The sequence below is a fragment of the Marmota monax genome, unplaced genomic scaffold, assembly GCF_021218885.2.
Source record: "Marmota monax isolate L192 unplaced genomic scaffold, Marmota_monax_Labrador192_F-V1.1 WCK01_AAM20220418_F8-fsc00011, whole genome shotgun sequence".
NCBI classification, from domain to species: Eukaryota; Metazoa; Chordata; class Mammalia; order Rodentia; family Sciuridae; genus Marmota; species Marmota monax.
The window spans coordinates 18,913,082-18,934,826 of record NW_026693082.1 but is presented as its reverse complement, the minus strand read 5'-3'; the positions used below and the strand labels follow the sequence as shown (position 1 = coordinate 18,934,826).

At 33.5% G+C, this 21,745-nt stretch overlaps 1 protein-coding gene across 1 annotated transcript in view; it reads right to left on the bottom strand.

The window, feature by feature from the left end:
* The window catches only part of Sucla2 (succinate-CoA ligase ADP-forming subunit beta), a 45,366-nt gene that overhangs the window by 7,434 nt on the left and 16,187 nt on the right, over positions 1-21,745 (bottom strand). The window contains exons 5-8 of the mRNA XM_046454199.2: positions 13,295-13,423; positions 10,833-10,971; positions 1,492-1,653; positions 1,255-1,397 (exon numbers count right to left, since the gene is read on the bottom strand). Of these exons, the coding sequence (XP_046310155.1) occupies positions 1,255-1,397; positions 1,492-1,653; positions 10,833-10,971; positions 13,295-13,423 (573 nt within the window). The remainder of the gene's footprint in view (positions 1-1,254; positions 1,398-1,491; positions 1,654-10,832; positions 10,972-13,294; positions 13,424-21,745) is intronic.

Below are 21,745 nucleotides of genomic sequence, written 5' to 3'. Positions count from 1 at the left end.
AAACATCTGTCCCACTTTTAGCATATAATTTTCCTTACAAAATTCACACTGGTCACACAATAGATATACTCCTTAACAAATATCTGATGGGTAACAATATATGTGTCTTCTAGATTATGATGCTTCATATCCCTTTTATTTCAATAATTGTTTATAAATGCATAATTGTAAATAATGGCACATCTATAAGATAGATACAGACATCAAAATAAGTTTTGGAAAATACATCAGTGAATTGCAAAAAGTGTTCAAGATATGTTAGTAATAAAAATAAAGACTCTCTCTCTCTCTCTCTCTCTCTCTCTCTATATATATATATATATATATATATATATATATATGCGTGTGTATATATAGATACGTGTGTGTGTATATGTATTAAAAGATATATACAAGTTGCGCATGGTGGTACATGCTGGTAATCCCGGGGACTTAGGAGGATGAGAAAGGAGGATCACAAATTCAAGGTCAGCCTCGGTGAGATCTTGTCTCAAAATAAAAAATAAAAAGGGTTGGAGATGTACCTCAGTGATAAAATATCCTGGGTTAAATCCTCAGTACCACAAAAACAAACAAACATACAAATGTGTAAACTGTGTACTATGTGAATTATACCTTATGATAGTTGTTTATAAAGTAATATGTGATGTGTTTGTGTGTGAAATACATATCTATTAACAAGCCTTAAAGAAAACATCAAATCAATAATAATTAAAGTTATCTCTAGATAGAATTAAAGATGATTTTTAAAAATTTTTTTTAGTTATTGATGGACCTTTATTTATTTGCTTATTTATATGTGGTGCTGGGAACTGAACCCAGTGCCTCACACGTACGAGGCAAATGCTCTACCTCTGAGCTACAATGCCAGACCAAAGGTGATTTTTTTTTAAACTTTCTTCTTTGTAGCTTTATATATTTTTATAATTCCTGGGCTTTCATGGTCAACTAAATGGGAGTTACAGAAGAAAACAAATAGGAATTATGAAATTATCTCCTATATGGAAAGCTCCCATGCCAGATCATCATCACCACTTATAATATCACCTAGTAATTCTTCACCTGGTTTGCTAAATCACAAAGCTAACTGGGCAACTTTGCCAAAAGTTCTCTTTTATTGCACTAATTTCAATTCCTTTTTCCAAACTGTTGAGGTGTTTCGAATTTTAGCCCAACTATCACAATGATAACATCTAATAATTAATCAAGTTACTTCTCACAATTCAAATTCTAAAACATAAGCCCTGCGCTTACCTTTTTATCTGAAGTGATAAGCTTAAATGCCTCTGTTACTTGATGAACCGTGGCACCACCACCAACATCAAGAAAGTTGGCTGGAGTCCCTCCATGAAGTTTTATTATATCCATTGTGGCCATAGCCAAACCAGCACCGTTTACTATTAAGAGGAAAAAAGATTTGTATAAGCAACAAACACAGGGAAAACAAATTAAGATTAGCAAGACCAACTCCAACATAAACACTCATGATACCTAGACAGCCTATATTTCCATCAAGGCCAATATAGTTGAGATCTGCCTTAGCTGCATCTTTGTCCCTCTCATCTTCTTGGGTCCAGTCCCGAAGGTCAAAGATTTTCTTTTGGCGATAGGCTGAATTAGAATCAAAATTGATCTTTGCGTCCATACATAACACTTTGAAGGGGAAAAAAAAGAAAACAATTAATGTCGAGACACAATGAACTATCCAATAACATTGTTTAGGGAGAAAGCACATTATAATTTAGCTTCTTAAGTATTTCAATTTATGTTCACAATGAATTTTTTTTTGGTACTGGGGATTAAACCAAAGGGTGCTTAATGCAACCTTGAGCCACATCACCAGCGCTACCCTCCCCGCTTTTTAAATTATTTTTTATTTTGAGACAGTGTCTTGCTAAGTTCCTTAGGGTTTTGCTAAATTGCTGAGTGTGGCCTCGAATTTTCAATCCTCAAGCCTCAGCCTCCCAAATTGTTGGGATTATAGTCATGTGCCACTACATCATGCTCCACAGTTGCTGTTTCTATATCCTGGGCACTAGATAAAGATGCAAATAATTTTTTAAAAATCTCCAAAACATTTAAAATTTTTTAAAACTTTTCAGGATTTACTACCCATGTTCTTAGGTACCCCTTCACTTGGGCCCCATATCATATATCACCTCTCATCACTCAGGTACTCTGTTCTAGCAATTCTATCTTTGCCAATTAAAAATTCCCTCCCTCACCATGAGAGAGGTGGTGCATGCCTATAATCCCAGTGGCTTTTGAGGCTGAGACAGGAGGATTGTGAGTTCAAGGTCAGCCTCAGAAATTTCACGAGGCCCTAAGCAACTCAATCATACCTTCTTAATAAACAACAACAACAAAAAAGAGATGGGAATGTGGTAGCAGTTAAGTACACCTGGGTTCAATCCTCAGTACCAGGGGGGCAGTACAGACTCCCCTCTCTCCACTTTTCTAGTGGTTAAATCCCTCCAACTTGTAAAAATACTATTATTTCTCCACCTTAATATAAAGAAAAAATATTACCCAACTCTACCTTCCCCTTCTTCTTTGCTTCCTAAAGAGCAGAACTCCTTAGAAAACTTACCTTTTTAAAAGAGGGGTCAACAAACTATAGCCCAAGGGCCAGATTAGACCTGTGCCTGTTTTTATTATGGCCTATGAAATAAGAATAGGACTTATATTTTTAAAGGATTATAAAGAAAAAAGAGGTGGAAAGGAAGAAAAACAAAAGTAAGGGGAAAAATAATAGAATGCAAAATCATATGTGGCCCATATAATCTCAAATACTTATAAACTACCAACTCCTGTGCTGAGACTTCTTATACCAAAATCCTCTCTTGCCATTCTCTCTCACACCCACTCCTATTAGCTTTTACTTCCAGCACACAATCAAAATGGCTCTCCCGAAGGTCACTCCTCTAATCTCATTTTTCAGTAAGTACTCTGACCTTTCCTCATTCCCTTTTTTTTTTTAAGTTGTAGATGGACACAATACCTTTATTTATTTATCTTTATGTGGTGCTGAGGATCGAACCCAGGGCCTCACATGTGTAAGGTAGATGCTCTACCACTAAGCCACAACCCCAGCCCTCATTTCCTTTTTAATTACAATATTCTCTGCAGTTCCTGAACGACAGATGGCTGAAGACATGAACAGTTTCAATTGCCACACAACACTGGAGATAGTTTTGAGTCCAGTTAATAGCCAACAATAGAAAAAAAAAATCAATATTCTTTCAGAGGAAGATGACAGAATCCATTTCTCCCCAAACATACAATATATAATTAAAAGCAGTCATATGAAACCAAACCCATGATGACCCAGATTTGAAATTATCAGGACTACAAAATAATTATTTTACATGTTTAGGATTTAAGGGAAAACATGGTCAGAAAAATCTCAGCAGAAAACCAAATGGAAAATCTAGAACTAAAAAGTACAATATCTTGAAGTGAAAAATTCATTGGATAGCCTTAACAGATTTGTAATGGGTCAGTGAATGTAGAGAAGTTGTCCTATCTGAAGAAGGGGGAAAAAAACATACCTTGGTGACCTATTGCATAGTATCAAGAAGTCTATATGAAACTGGAAGGCAAAGGGAGAAGAATGGAGGAGAAAAAGGGTGAAAGAAAAATATATCAGGCTAGAATTCTATATTCACTCAAAATATGCTTTAAAAGAAAGGCAAAGTAAAAACACTTTCAAGTAAACAGAAACAAAATCCATCACTAGCAGATTTACATTAAGAGAAATGCTTACAGGAAATTCTTCAGGCTCATGTGAAAACTCAGATCATAGCAGTGGTTCTCACAATCAGGAGCAATTCTGACTCACAGGGGACATCTATAAATGTCTTAAGTGCCATTGAGTAAACATCCTGTTAAATATCCTAAAATGCATAGAATAGCCCTCCCTAACAAAAAATAATCTATCCCAAAATGTCAATAGTGCAAAGACTAATACTCTGTGGTAGGAAAAAAGACCAGAAGTAGATAAGCAAATGAAGATAATGAAAGTCAGTTTTATAAATGTTGTATAACAGAATGTCAAATATCAAAAATGGCAGAACTAGAATGAACCTCTAGGAATTAGATTAGAATTAGAGATATCAGTATAAATTTCAGATATTTTGGCCTGAGGTGGTGGTGCATGCCTATAATCCCAACTACTTGGGAGGCTGATTCAAGAGGATCACATGCTTAAGGTCAGCTTCAGCAACTTGGCAAGACCCTTAGCAACTAAGCAAAATTCTGTCATTCATAGATAGATAGACAGATGATAGGGCTAGAATGTAACTCAGTGGGTAAAGCACCCCAGGGTTTAATCTCCACAACCACACACACACACGCACACACACAACACACACACACACAAATGTAGCTTTTAAAAAGGAGATAGACATAAACATGTCTTTTATGTCTCTCTCTCTCTCTCTCTCTCTCTCTCTCTCTCACACACACACACACACACACCTACCTACCTTTTGGCTCTGCTTAGAAGCCCTAGCCATGACACATCAACAGCAATAAGCATAGATAGCGTGTACTTCTTGGTGCCTAAATATACTTTTCCACAAAAAGGAACCAGGGCTCCTTCGAGAAAAGGATGATTCCAGAGTTATTAAAAGGAAAGTAAATATTGAAACCGTGAAATATCTTGGTGCACAAAAAGTAGAGAAGTACTCAAAGAACAATAGGGGCAAGTCAAAAGGACAAAGGAAGAGTTTATGGTCATAAAATTTATACACAAATGTTCACATGAGTTTATTAGTAGTAGCAAAATATTGAAAACAACCCAAATATCCCTCAAAGGGTGAATGGCTAAAAACATTCAAGTGTACATAAACAATGGAACACTACCCAGCAATAAAAAGGAATGAACTATTGGCACATGCACAACCTGAATAGGCCTCAAATACATTACGTGTTAGCAAAACAGCCGATCTCAAAAGATTACACATTCTATGACCACATTTATACACACATTTTAAAAGACTAAACTATAAAGGATGGAAAATAGACCAGTGATTTCTAGAGCACCAGGACAGGATAGGAAATAAGACAGAAGATATGAATACAAGGATGTACAAGAGAGAGATCTTTCTGTGATGATGGAATAGTTGTATACTGATTGTGGTGGTAGTTACACAAATCTATTTGTGGGATAAAATTATCTATATACAATTGTACAAAAACTGATCATCAACTAGCTGTTTAGATATACACAGCTGTATTAAATGCCACCAATGGGTGAAGGGGACACAGATCCTTTGAACTATTATGCAATTTCCTATTGGTTTATATTTATCTCAAAATTAAAAGTTAGGCCAGACACAGTGGCACATGCCTGTAGTCCCAGGTGCTCAGAAGGCTGAGACAGGAGGATCATAAGTTCAAGGCCAGCCTAGGCAACTTAGGAAGTCCCCATCTCAAATAAAATAAAAAGGGCTGAGAATGTCGCTCAGTGGTAAAGCAACTCTGGATTCTCTGTATACTCACTTCTTCTCAGAAGAGTGGATGTGGATTACCTACCTGCTAAATCTGGATATTATAAAACCACACAGAGAGTGAGCTTCCCATCTACCGCTCTTATTTCCTGCAGATTCTTTCCCAGAAAAGACTACCCTATTATGGTCTACAGTAGGTAGTGTAAGTCTATCTAATTCTGTAATTCAGTTGTCAGATCCAGTTTGATTAAAATTATGGGAGAGAAAGGAGGGTAATCACGGAGGACTTTTCAGAGATCCCAATGGTGTGATAAGCTATTTAAGCAATTCTATTCAAATATAGTATTTTTAATATTATCCTGTGTTTTAGAGCATTACTGGGAAAGAGTCAATAAGTTCCTATCTTACTATTATTTAAACTAAACCAGTACAAATTAAGATATGATTTTTTTTTAAAAAAAGGTATACAAAAGAAGTAATTGCAAATTTAGTTTTTCAAAATGTCCTTAAACTATTATTTTAAGGAAGATTATGAAAATGTCCTTCAAATTTATATTTAATCTTGTCATATGGCAACAGTACAAAAGGAGACAAATATCTAAATTTTTAATTATTACTTTTGAAATCAAACATGTATCTTATAAAAGAAATCTACAAATCTGTACTCTTTATAATTACATAGTCTACATTGGTCTAAAGTTTCAATTGAAAATAAATTAAAAAGGTACTGGAAAAAATGTAGTTTGGACTCATCTGTTCAAGTCCTTCCTTTTCCATTTCCACTGTCTTTGGACCTTCTACTAAGACTACAGCTACAACTTACCCCTACTTTTAATCTCTTCCTATACAAACACTGCCAATACATCACTCTCTAATCAAAGGATTTTGAAGGTTACTTAGGCATAGGAATGTTAAAATTCGAATATGGTTTGAATATGTCTTCAAAAGGCTCACATCCTAGAGGCTTGGTCTGCAGTGTGGTAGTGCTGAGATAGTGACAGAACCTTTAAAAGGTGGTGTCTAATCAAATTTAGTTAGGTCACTGGTGGCAGTGACCTCCAACGGGATGAACAATTAATTAACATAGTTCTCATGGAACACTAGTTAGTACCTCTGAAAGTGAAATATAATAAAAAAAGTTTGGCCCCTGAATCCCTCTGGTTTCCTATCCTGCCATGTGAACTTTTATAAATGCACTCCCACCATCGTCATAAAGGTCTCTAAAAGAAAATACCATATAGATATGGTTCTGGACTTTTAGCATTTAAAACTATGAACTAAGCAAACTTCTCTTCTTTATACATTATTACTCAGTGTCAGGAATTTTGTTTTAGAATCAGAAAGACTAAACACAATGGATTAGTAATTTCACATCAAGAAACAATTATATAGGACTACAGGTTTCAAGAGTTTCTGCATGTGTACAAGCTCACATGAAAATACTGGTGTATTTTCCTTGGGTGATATTACTTGGTTTCATGCAGTTTTCATCTATTTTTCTAGAAGTTATTGACCTATAAATCTAGAAAAATAAATAAAACCTGGCCCTCTTTAAATATTTTTTTGTTGGGTTGGTTTTGAGGGGAATAGGGGTTTATCTTTTCCAGCTTTATGGAAGTATAACTGACAAATAAAAATTGTACATATATAAGGTATACACATGATATTTTGATATTTGTATACACTGTGAAATGATTACCACAATCAAGCTAATAAATATATCCAACAATTCACACACACATTTTTGTGTGTGATAAGAATACTTAAGATCTAGTATCTAAGCAAATTTTGAGTATGCATTATTATTAACTATAGTTATTATGCTGTACATTAGGCTCCAAATTTATTCATTTTAAAACTAAAAGTCTGTACTATTTAACCAGCATCTCCCAATTTTCCCCATCCCCTGACCCTGGTAACCATCCCTCTCTTTTTCTATAAGCTCAACATTTTGAAAGTTCCATATGTAAGTAAAATCATGCAATACTGTCTTTCTGTGTCTGACTTATTTCACTTAATAGAATGTACTAGAGGTTCATCTGTGTTGTCAAAGATAATTTCTAAAGGAAATTACCGTACAAAAACAATCAGATCTGTGAAATAATACTTGAAAATGAAGGGAGAGGGCACCAAAAATCAGTTGGGAAAGTATACTGTGTTTAACACTTTATTTGACAATAATTTTAAAAGCTGGCTGTTAGAAAAAAGAAGTAATGCTAAAGTGAAATCTTTAAATCTAGTTAAAGTCTTTAACAAAAACACACACATTGAGGATGAACAGTTGCTGATCTTAGGAAAAAATAACAGCATGAGAAACTAATGGAAGTCAAAGTGAGATCTGATTACATGCAAAACAAAAAGGTTTAATATGTACTCCCCCCCCCAAAAAAGCAAGCAATATTAAACAACAAAGGACAAACTCGGAAAAAAAAATATTCATGCCATGTGCCAGACAACAAGTATAAGTCTTAATAAATAAAAGCCCATTCACATGGGAAAATCACCAGAATCTGTCATTAGGTAAATAAAGCAAGATGCAAATTGTATAGTTTGCAAGCTTTTCTGTACTTGCTAAAATAAACACTAGGTAAAAATAAACAAGAAACAAACAAACAAAAAAAGGCAGGGAGGTGGACAAAGAGAATGGAAGTAAATAAGGATGGAAAGACAAAATTTCCCAGTAAAGGAATAAGATGGGCAGAAATTCATTATATGTATTTTTTAATCATATAAATAAATTAAAATAAAAAAGAAATAACCACCTCATGATATTAATGAGAAAAACTATCCATGTTTTGTGTGTGTGTGTGTGTGTGTGTGTGTTTACTATAGGAAGCTACATAATGACCATCCAAAGATTCCAGGTCCTAATCATTGAACCTGTGATTGTTACTTTATATATAAGGCAACATTTCTACAGATCTGATTAAAATAGGATTTTGAGAAGAGGAGATTTCCCTGGATTATCTAAGAGGGCTCTAAAAGGCATCACAGATATCCTTGTAAGACAGAGGCAGAGAGTGAAATGAAGAGACCAGGGCAAAGGAATGCCACCAGAAGCTGCAAGGAGCAAGGAACAGATTCTTTCCCTAGTGCCTCCAGACAGTGATACTTTGAATTTATGTCATACCAAGTTTTGACTTCTGGCCTCCAGAACTGCGAGAGAAAAAATTTGTTGTTTTAAGTGACCTAAATTTATACTAACATGTTACAACAACCACAGGGAACTAAAACATGTAGCTAAGGATATCAACAGAAAATTCACAGAAGGAAAAGAGTTCAATGAAAAAGTCTCAACATCCTAAAATCGAAGAACTAAACAAACAAACAAACAAACAAAAACCCACCCAAACAAGTCACCCTTTCTTCATTATCAGTTTGATGGAGATTAAACTCAATGTCTGGCAGAGTATGCAACAAGACAGACACTCTGGGTATATATTACAACAACAAGCGAAGGGAAGGGGAAAGAAGAAAAAACTACCTGGTAAAATATATCTAAAATGTTATAAGTCTGACACAAAAATTAAACATATATTAAAAATACAACTACTCTTTAATCCAAAAATCTTGCTTCTAAGAATTTATATGAGGGGCTGGGGATGTGGCTCAAGTGGTAGCGCGCTCGCCTAGCATGTGTGAGGCACTGGGTTCGAATCTCAGCACCACATAAAAATAAAATAAAGATATTATGTCCACCTAAAAAAAAAAAACCTAAAAAATAAATATTTTACAAAAAGAATTTATATGAAAGAAAATCAGAGTTGCATTTAAAGACATATAAATACAAGTCTTAAAAATTACCTTTTTAAAATATTTAACATGAAAACAAGTCTACTTATAGTTTTAAATTAAAAAGGTGAAGACTACAAACTGAACAGATAGTATGATTCCAATTACAGAAAAAGATGAAATTAATTACATGCATCTTTAAAGGGTACTGGATACTATAATTATAAGGGTTTTTTTAGGGCTGGGGATGTGGCTCAAGCGGTAGCGCGCTTGCCTGGCATGCGTGTGGCCTGGGTTCTATCCTCAGCACCATATACCAACAAAGGTGTTGGGTCTGCGGAAAACTAAAAAATAAATATTAAAAAATTCTCTCTCTCTCTCTCTCTCTCTCTCTCTCTCTCTTTAAAAAAAATAAGGGTTTTTTTAATACCTATATTTCTTTATACCTATATCTGCATTTTGAAAATTTTCTATAATAAACATATTCCTGTATTAGGGAAAAAATTACCTCTTAACATATATAAATGTGTACTAGAAAAAGGAAAAAACCTGGATACATGGAAAAAATAGTTATTAAGAGGACAAAAACATTCCTTATGTGACTACTGAATTTCACAGTTGTAAAGTATTCAGTGGGCTTGCTTTCAATGTTAATTGGTCTCTCTAAAGTTACATAATCAGGAAAATGGTAAGAAATGTGTTTTACACAGGTAATTCTTCACTGAATGCATTTTTAGAATGTGTCTTATACCACACTCTTCAAAAAGTTTAATTATGTTCAGTTTTATAGACTATATTATCACAACAGAATTTACTCATTATTTATACTATCATATTATGACCAACTGAAAGTTGATTTCTTTGATAAAGAACAGAACTTATTAGAAATATAAAAGTGAAAAACAGGCTACAAATGCTTAAGAAGATTAGAATTGCCCAAAGAAACATGAAATGAACAATAAATTAAAGCAGAAACAAATAATATAAAATAATAAGAAAAATTTAGAATAGAGCAACATATTCAAAAAAAAAACTACACATGGAAGGGATGATGATTCAAATCTGATTTACCTTTTAAGCATATGCAAGAGAAAAGCCATCAAAGTGACAAGCTAATCTTATTTCTCTAGTAGCTAAAAATACTACTCCAGCATCTGAACATATCCTTTTGAACAGCAAAGATCCATCATCTCTGAAGTATAAATCTCACGGAGACCCAGATGGCTAATTCCCGCAAACTAAAGCTATTTACTACCACCACACTTAATATTCTAACCCAGCGTTGCCTAATAAAACTTTCTGCAATGATGGAAATGTTCTCTATATATGCTACCCAGTTTAGTTACTGAACACTTCAAATATGACTAGTGTGACTAAGAAAGTGAATTTTTAAATCTTATATAATTTTAATTAAAATAGCCACATGTGGATGATGGTTAACATATTAAACAAAGAACTCTGATCTGTGTGTGTGTATACAGTGTTTATTTTAATGGGTTTCTCTTAGATTTATTCACTTTCAATTCATTATAAAATAAGCTTCTACATAGGAATGAGTTTACTTCCTTATGAGTTCAACTTCCTTAGTGAAGCATGTGACAGAGACATAAATGCATAATCAATGTTTGATAAAAGAAGATACTTTACCAGCGCCATCTGAATCTTCTACCATTGGATTTATTTCTACCATAGTTGCATCGTATTTCAGAAACAGATTATAAAGCTTGACCATGTTTTCTGCTGCAGAATCCACAACATTAGGTGGAAATCCCATCTTCTGTGCAAGCTGAAAGCAATTTGTCTTTTTTATTTTAAGTACTCTGTATATGCTCAGTCAGCATTAAAATACTATAAATAAAAAACCTTGTAATTTATCATTTAAAAAAAATAAGCATGAGTCACTCATAGTCAAACATTAATCACTGGAATTGCAGCTTCTATCACTACATGGTTAAACAAAACTTAATACTTTAAAGTCCTGACAAGGCAGGTATTACGCTCATTTCACAAATGATAAATGAAAAGTCAAGTGACTTGCCATTCACCTAGACTACAATTTGTTTCCATAGCCTCCATACTGCCACTAAGCCTAATGGCCAACCTAAACTCAAAAGAGAGGCTTATATTTTATTAAAATACAAATAAAGAATTATTTGACAATCCCAATGGTTCTAACAATAGACAAAATATTAAAACACTCTATTTCCCCTTTTAGGTAATTTAGGACACATACAGTCAAATGAATATTATCCTGTTCATTTAAAAATCTACTGAATACCTAACATATGCCAGGCACTGTGCCAAAAACCAAAAGATACAGGAATTTAACCATTTAACCTCAAATCTCTTGAGCAGAGATTTCTAATTAGAGTATTAGACACTGATTATACATAAAGTATTTTCACACCATTCGAGTCTTCATACATATACTTAGGATAATGATGTCTAACTCCTTCCACCATATTATAGAGCTTTTTAAACAAAATATCAGTATCCCAACCCATAAGTTCTGGTTCACAAATTCTACAGCAGACCAAGCATCTATCACTTTAAAGTTCCACAAGCAATTTTGAAACACTGCTACAGAGAATATGTATCTGTATGTTTATCCTAATGGTGCCATCACTGCTCAAGAACACCACTGAGAATTCCTTCCTCATTTTCAACTGCTACTTAAGCCTACAACACATTCTTTTGACTTTCAGTAACAGAAAATATGAAACTATGAGGGTAAGTATGATTTTTGCAAAGAGTCAAATGCCAATAAATAACTGGCTGACCAAGCAAAAAAATATAATTTTTGGTTAAGATATTTTGAATAAAGAATAATAAAAAATAAAATGCCATTTCATTGCAAGGTTGTGACTTATTACTTTCATAGGTTTAAATATTTGAAAATTGCAACATAATTCTGATAAATCATTATGACATTAATTTGCAAACACTGTGCTAGGCATCATTTCTGCTCATTAGTCAAGATGATATATAATCTCACTAGATTATTCTTTCAAGTATTCTTGTAAATCAAGTATTTTCTTCCTCATATAAATCTTCCTCTGCAGGTATACTCTCATACAACTACCTAATGAGTCAAATCTCTGTCCCTTTCAAACATTTATACCATTCATTTGCCTAAATTATTGGCTTCACTATTCATCAGGAAAATATCACTATCTCCTTTAAATCTTGTGCCAGTCAAAATTCTTGCTCTTGCTGTACTTCAATACCATAAACTTATTCTGACATTGTTTTCTAACAGAGGCTAATTTCATTCAAAGTTTAATATTCAAACTTTTATGATTAGTCACTTATTTTTATAATCAAACTGAATAATTTAATTCAATAGCAGAATTAAAATATTATCATGATTTTTGAGAGGGGCTAGAGGAGGACAATACAGAAAAATAGTAAAATTATAAGCAAAAATTTATTGTATATGTGGATACCCTGAAAGAAAATCCATAGACTTCATGAAATTCTTAATAATATCCATAACACCCCCAAAATAAAACCACTGATCTCTCACAAAGATATATGAAAGAGTCTTCCTACCATTCTGTACAATTTACAGGAAATAAAGGGGACACAGGAACATTTAAAATGGCATACTGGGAATGTAAAGCTCAAAAGTCTATAAATGATGAATGATAATCACCTCAGTTTCTTCAACAATTAAATGGAAAAAGGATGGAAAGAGTGGGAAAAGGGAAACCTATAAATTTGGAAAAGACCTACAAGACATATTAGCCAATAGCAATGGAAGACTTATATGAATCCTGACTCAAACTATATAAGAAGCAATAATCTGAGACAATTAGGAAAAACTGAATGGCAGGATAAGCAACGATATTAAGGAATTATTGTTAATGTTACGAGACACGGTAATGGTATAGTGACACTTTTAAAGGAATCCTTATAATTTCATGATATAAACTGAAATATTTATGGAGGATATAAAGAAAAATATTGTGGATACTTCTAAAAATTGCAATTTCAATATACTTATCCTGACAACTGAGGTTTGACAATTATTTCATTTACAGAAAGTTGATTATCTTTACTTACATTTATCCAGCTACAAACTAAACATTTTTCAGAATATAACATACCCGAACAGCTTGTTCCTTTTTGATGCCTTCTATAATATCAACAGGTTCTTTAACTATGGCATCAGGAGTCTCAGCAGCAACATCTTCAATGTTAACACCACCTTGTGAACTTCCTATTAATACAGGACCCTGACAAGGGGAAATAGCCAAAATATTTAGATTTTATTTTGGATTCATCAATAAAATTTTTAAAATTATCTGTACACACTATTAGACTTAAACATCTACTATTTCCTACTCTCATTTTAAAATTTCCTTAGAATTTATCTCATCTCCCACACAGTGTCCTTATAAACACTTAAATGAAACCATGGAGAAGTAAAAGGAAGACAAAGATGATGACTTGCCTGAGAAGGAAAAAAAGATTAAAAATACACACAAAAACTTACAGGAAAATACATAAAAAAATAAAATATTAAATACAACCTACATATTTTTCTTAAGAACTAAAGAGACATTAAAGTAGTAAAGTAGAAACATCAGAAAATAATGTGTAAGGGATTGATATTTGAAAGAGAAAGTATAAGGAAAAAGTTGTAGGTTTTCTGAGCTTTAGCTCTACTATAACTCATAAAAAAGAAAGCTAAACACCTTGAAAGAAAAGGAATATCTCTGGCTATTATCTTGAACAATGTAAAAAGTGAAGATATAAATACAAAGTCCTCTAAAACCAATCAAACAAATCTTAAAGCAAATTATCTAGTAGATTTGCTAATCCATGCAAAACAGGGAAATGGTAAAATTCCATTACTAAATATTATCAAATCACATAGGAAAATACTGATCAATGGTGGGAGATATATATGTACACACACACAGAGTTATGTAAAAAAAGATAAAATCCTAGAGTATATTCTCAACTGTTTTTTAACATAGTGTTTGACACAAAGGAGAGAAAATATAAAAAGATGTTATTTTTAAAGTATTTTCAAAAAAATATTTATAATAAACAGTTTTACACTCAGAAAAGAAGAACATGACTTTTTATTAAATTTAAAGACTAATCTCAGGGTTCTATTCTAGGATCTACTGTTTCTATAACATACTCAGCTTGCGATCACAAAAGAAAACACAAGCCTTCTCCCCTGAGAGTGAAAGAAAAGAGTGGAACATATTTTCAACACTCTGGCTCTTCAGGAGCTGTCCAAGGGACTGGTTTCTGTCTCACCTGACTCCACATGCAGATGGAGAACCAGCACACTTTGGATGTCTGGGGGCCACTGAGAACAAAAGAGAATGTAGAGGTTTGTGGCAGCACCAGAAAACTTTCATACCCTCACCAGAAACTGACACAGCTCACCATGATTGAGAAAAAGCACCAGCTCATGACTTTTTATCTATACCACAAGGAAATAGAAAAAGAACAACTAAGCTTAAAGTTAGCAAAGGAGGCAAATCATAAAAGAAACAAAGATTCAAAAAACAGGAAAAAAAAATCAACAAAACAAAAAAGCTGACTTGGTGAAAGACCAACTAACTCAATCAACCTTTAACTAGATTAACTGAGAAAACAAAAGACTCAATTAACAAAAATCAGAAATAAAAGAGGAGATATTACAACTAATAATATAGAAATAGAAAGAACATAAATGAGATTACTATGAACAATTATACACCAAAAAACACTGCATAACCTAAAAGAAATAGATAAATTCCTAGAAATACAGTCTACTGCTATTGTTTGGATGAGTGTCCCCGAAAAAGTCTGGGTGTTGAAGGCCTGGTCCCCCACGGCACTGCTTTTGGAAGGTGGTAGAACCTTGAGGAGGTGAGGCCTTGTGGCAGGCCCAGAGGTCATTGGTGATATGTCCTTAGAGGGGATCACGGGCGCTTGGTATTCTTCTCTTGCTCCGCTTCCTAACTGGTAATGTTAGCAGTTCACTGTCACCTCACTCCCCATTGTTGCTGTCTGGCCCAAAACAATTTAGCTGCCAGATCTTAGACTGGAAACTCCAAAACAATGAACTAAATAAAGCTTTTCTCTTTATAAGTTGATAATCTCAGGCATTTCATTATAGTAATATGAAACTGACATACTATGAAGACTGAACCAAGAAGAGATTAAAAAAAAAAAAAAAAAAACGAACAGACCGATAAGAGGAATGACATTGCATCAACTAATCAAAAACCTCCCAGCAAAGAAAAGTCTAGGAAAGGACTGCTTCACTACAGAATTCTGCCAAAAATTTAAAGAAGAATTAATACCAACTCTTTTCAAACTCTTCAAAATAAGTGAAAAGGATGGAAAACTTATATACATATTTTATGAAGCAAACAGTACCCTGAATCAGACAAAGACACTACAAGAAAACAAAACCATAGGCCAATATCCCTCATGAACACTGGTGCATAAATCCTCAACAAAATAACAGCAAACCCAATTAAATAACAAGTAAAGAATTATATATCATAATCAAGTGAAATTTATTCCTGGAATGCAAGAATGGTTTGATATATGAAAATCAAAAGATAAATATGCTATAGTAACAGAATGAAGGACAAATACCACAAACATTTTAATTGATGCAGAAAAAAACAGTAGACAAAATTCAACACTTTCAGGATAAAATACAATATAGTAATGACTATATGCAAAAAGCTCAGTCAACATCACACTAAGTCATACAAAACCTTTTGAAAGCTTTCCCTCTAACATCAGATACAAAGGTTGTCAGCTCTCTCTACTTGTATTCAACATAGTACTAGAAGTCCTGGACAGAAAAATCTGGTAAGAAAAAGAAACAAAAAACAACCCCCGCCAAAAAAAAAGAAAATTAAAATTATCTCTTTCACAAGTGTACATAAAAAATTATCTTTTTCACAAATATATATAAAAACCCCTGACAATCCCAACAGGAAAAAAAAAAAAAACTAAACAAGTTCAGCAAAATTGTAGGAAATCATACAAACAACCAAAAATCAGTTGCATTAACATATTAACACTATGACCAAGTTGGTTTTATTCCACAGATGCAAGGATTGTTTAATATATACAAATAAATGTAATTTATCAAGTAAATAGAATTAAGGACAAAAATCAGTTGGTTATCTCAACAGATGCAGAGAAGGCCTTTGACAAAATTTAGCACCCATTCATGATAAAAACACTGAAGAAACTAGGGACAGGCAGAACCTACCTCAACATCATAAAGGCTATAGATGAAAAACCAAAGCCAACCTTATAGTAAATAGGGCAAAACTGAAAGCATTTCCTTTAAAATCTAGGACAAGACAAGGATGTCCACTCTTACCACTCCTATTTAATATAGTGCTAGAAATTCTAACCAGAGAAATTAGGCAAGAAGGAAATAAAGGGATTAAAAAAATTGGGAAAAAAAGGGATAAAAATAGGAAAGGAAGAAGTAAAATTATCACTGTTTGCACAGGATATGGTTCTATACATAAAAGATCCAAAAAATTCTTCAAAAGGAGTTAATAAACAAATTTGGTGAAGTAGCAGGTTACAAAAATCAATATACAAAAAGCAATACTTTCCTATATACCAACAATGAATCTGCTGAGAAAGAAATCAGGAAAACAATTCAAATCACAATAGACTAAAAAACAAATACCTAGGAATAACACTAAGCAAAGAGGTGACAGATCTCTGCAATGAAAACTACAGAACATTTAAGAAAGAAATTGAATAAGACCTCAGAAGATGGAAGACCTCTCATGTTCACGGATAGGCAGAATATTATGAAAATGGCCATACTACCAAAAGCAATATACAAATTCAATGCAATCCCCATCAAATACCAATGATATTCTTCACAAAAATAGAAAAAAACAGTCCTAAAGTTCATGTGAAAGAAAAATAAAAGGCCCACAAGAGCCAAAGCAACTTTAAGCCAAAAAAGCAATGTTGACAGCATCACAATACCTGACTTCAAATTACACTACAGAGCTATAGTAACAAAACCTGCATGGTACTGGCAAAAAAAAAAAAAAAGACACATAAACCAATGGTACAGAATCGAAGACACAGAGACAAGCCCACACATCTATAGTCATCTGATCCTTGACAAAGGTGCCAAAAACATACACTGGAGAAAAGACAGACTTTTTAATAAATGGTGCTGGGACAACTGGTTATCCACAAGTAGAAGAATGACACTAGACACTTATCTCTCACCCTCCACAAAAATCAACTCAAAATGAATCTAAGGCTAGATGTGGTGGTGCACACCTACAATCCCAGTACCCAGCACTCAGGAACCTGAGGCAGGAGGATCACAAGTTAAAATCTAGCCTCAGCAGTTCAGCAAGGCCCTTAGGAACTTAGCAAGACCCTGTCTCAAAATTTAAAAAAAAAAAAAAAAAAGGTGGGGGGGGGTTACGATGTGGCTCCATGGTTAAGCACCCCTAGGTTCAATCCTCAGTAGCAAAATACCAAAAAAAAAAAAAAAAAGCAAAGACCTAGGAATTAGACTAGAAACTATGCAACTCCTAGAAGAAAATGTAGGGTCAACACCCCAGCATAAAGGCACAGACAGCAACTTCTTCAATAGGACCCCTCAAGAAATAATGCCAAGTGTTAATAAATTAGATGCCATCAAATTAAAAAGCCTCTACACAGCAAAGGAGACAAATAAGAATGTGAAGGGAGATCATACAGAATGGGAGAAAATCTTTGTTACTCTTCTGATACAGGATTAATATCTAGAATACATAAAGAACTCACAATATTTACACCAAAAAAAAATCAAATAACCCAATGAATAAATGGGCAAAAAGAATTAAACAGACACTTCTCTAAAGGAGAAATACAAATGGCCAACAAACAAATTTAAAAACGTTCAACATCATTAGCAGTTAGGAAAGTGCAAATTAAAACAACACTGAGATTTTACAACACACAAGTCAGAATAGCAGTTATCAATAACACAAACAATAATAAATGCTAGGGAGGATGTGGGGACACTGGGACACTTTGACACTGTTGGTGAGATTATAAATTAATACAACAACTATGGAAATCAGTATGGTGGTTCCTCAAAAGAGCAACCATGAGACCCAGCTATACCACTCCTTGGTATTTATCCTGAAGAATTAAAGTCACCATACTACAGTGATACATGCAGCACAATTCACAATAGCTAGACTACAAAACCAAGCCTAGGTGTCCTTCGATGGATGAATGGATAAAGAAAATGTGATACACACACACACACACACACACACACACACACAGTGGAGTTTTATTCAGCCAGAAAGAAAAATTAAATTATGTCATTTGCGGGAAAATGGGTGAAACTTGAGACCATGATGTTAAACAAAATAAGTCAAACTCAGAAGGTCAACAGATATATGTGCATGCTAGAGAGAAAAAAAGGAAAAGAAAGGTGGAAGCAGATCTCATGAAAATCAAGGGGAGATCAGAAGAGGAAAGAAACCAGTCACTGTCATGTATTTAAAAAAATAAAATAAAATAAAAAACCCAAAAAACTAAAAAAAAAAAAAAAAAAAAAAAAACTAAACCCAAAATTAGTAAAAAGAAATAATAAAGACTGGAACAAAAAAAAAAGAGAGAGAGAGAGAGACCAGTCAGTGGGAGAAACAGAGGGAGGAGGGAAGTGCTGGGGAGTTATACTGGCCAAATTATATTGTTAATATTATGTGCATGTGTAAATATATAACAACAAATCCCATCATTATGTACAACTATAATGTAACAATAAAAAAAGTGGAAAAAAATGAAAAAAAAATTAATTGTATTTCAGTATATTAACAACAAACAATTTGAAATAGTAATTAAGGAAACAATCCTATTTACATAAATTCAAGAAGAATAAAATATTTAAAAATAAATTTAACCAACATGGCTTATGCACTGAAAACTACAAAACATTATTGCAAAAAATCAAAGAAGACACAAACAAATGGAAAGATTCCTGTTCTCATGGATAGGAAGGTGCATGTTGTTAAAATGTGCATATTACCATTTTTAATCTACAGATTCTAGGCAATCCCTATGAAAAGTCCAAAGGCATTTTTTGTAGAAACAGGAAAAAACCCACCTAAAATTCATAGGTAATCTCAAAAAGACAGAACAGTCAAAAAACTCATAAGAAATAAAAAGCTGGAGGCCTCACACTTTCTGGTTTCAACAACATAACACAAACTACAGTACTCAAAACAGTATCACACTGGCATAAAGACAGATGTAAAGACCAATGAAAGAGAAAAGAGCCCAGAAATAATCTCTCACATATATTATTCATGATTTCAACAAGGTGGCAAGGATACACAATGAGGAAGAAAATAAGTCTCTTCAACAAATGGTGCAGGAAAAATTGGGTATCCATATACCAAAGAATGATGCTGGACCTGTACTTTATACTATATTCAAAAATTGACTTAAAATAATTAAAGATTTAAACATAAAAACCCCAAACTATAAAATTGCTAGAAGAAAACAAGAAAAGCTCCATGATGTTGGATTTTGGTAATGATTTCTTATATATGACATCGAAAGCAATAATAAACCAATATGATTATATCACTTAAAAACTTCTACACAGCAAAGGAAATGATCAACAAAGTGAAAAAGCAATCTACAGAATGGAAGAAAATATTTGCAAACCACACAGTCCAATTAAAAAATGAGCTAAAGACTTGAACATTTGGTATTTCTCAAAAAAAAAAAGTACAAATCACTGGTAAACTTATGAAAAGTCATTCAATATCACTAATCCTTAGGGAAAAGTAAATCAAAACACAATGTGGTATCACATCACACTCTTTAGGAGAGCCACTATCAGGGGAAAAAAAACAGAAAATAGGTTTGACAAGGAAATGGAAAAATTGGAATCCCTGTGCACTGCTATGGAAAAACACTTCAGGTTCCTCAAAAAATTGAAAATTAAAATACCAGTAATCCCACTTCTAGGTAATATCGAAAAAAAAAATGAAAATAGACCTTAAAGACTTTAAATACTCATTGTAGCATTATTCACAACAAAGAGGTAGAAGCAACCCGAATATCCATCAAAAGATGAACAGATAAAGAAAACCTTACACACACACACACACACACACACACACAATGGAATAGTATTAGTCTTTAAAAATGAAATCCTGTCATATGCTACATCATGAATGAACTTTGAGGACATATGTTAAGTGAAATAAATCAGTCACAAAAAGACAAAAACTGGGCTAAGGTTGTGAGTCAGTGATAGAGTGCCTACCTAGCATGTTTGAGGCACTGGGTTCAATTTTCAACACCACATATAAATAAGTTAATAAAGTAAAGGTCCATCAACAATTTAAAATATATTTTAAAAAAGACAAAAACTTCCCGATTCCATTCACATAAAGGTATTCTAAAATAATCAAACTCTTAGAAAGTAGAAGAGTTGTTACTAGGGAATGGAGGCATGGGGGAATGGGGGAAGGTGAGTTGCTCAATGACATAGTTTCAATTTTGTAAGACAAAAGAGTTCTTGTGATCTGTTACACAAAATATGCATCTAGAAAAAAAAAGTACATAAAACCATACTGCCATACTGTATACTCAAAAATGGAAGGGAAAAAAAGGTACTAGGAATGAGATTGACCAAATTATTTTATGTGCATGTATAAATATGACATAATGAATCCCACTATTATGTAGTTATAATGTATCAATAAAAATAATTTTTTGAAATGGGTAGGATGATAAATTTTATGTTGTGTTTTTAACCACAATTTAAAACATTTTCTTTAAATAAGAAAACCTCTGGGCTAGGGTTGTGGCTCAGTGGTAGAGCATTTGCCTGGCGTGTGTGAGGCTCTAGGTTCAATCCTCAGCACCACATATAAATAAACAAATAAAGTAAAAAAAATCTATTGACAACTAAAAATATTTAAAAAAAAAAAAAAGAAAACTTCTGAACCCCAGAAGTCTGGTGATATTGTCACACATCTAGAAGCCAAGGGGGTAATCTATTCTTGAGAACAAAGAAAGCTTCATATCTGAGACTCTCCCAGACATTGCCCTATATGTCCCTCCAATTAGCTGATTCTGATTTGTATCCTTTGGCTACAATAAAACTATAATCCTAACAATAGCATTGTCTTGAGCTCTTGAAGTCCTTAAATCAGAGGGATAGTGGGTTTCCCAGAATTTGTGGTCAGCTGGTCAGAAATGGGGATCCCCAAACTTGAGGCTGGTGTCTGACATGAGAGGTGTCATATGCAGGACTATGCCTTATCCTCTGAAGTTTGGTCTAACTCTGGGTACTTGGTATCTGAAGTCATTACAGTTAACTGCTCTCCCACCAAGGTTTTAAGAATTCACTAGCCTTCTGAAACTAAAGGAGAAAATATACTAGCAAGTCTAAGGAAAGAGAATGCTTGCAATTATGATCTAATTTGAAGATCCTCTATAAATTTCAAATGGAAGGGTATTCTTCATTTCCTCTCTTGCAAGGCAGTTCATAATTATAGGCTTTTACAAAGATCTAG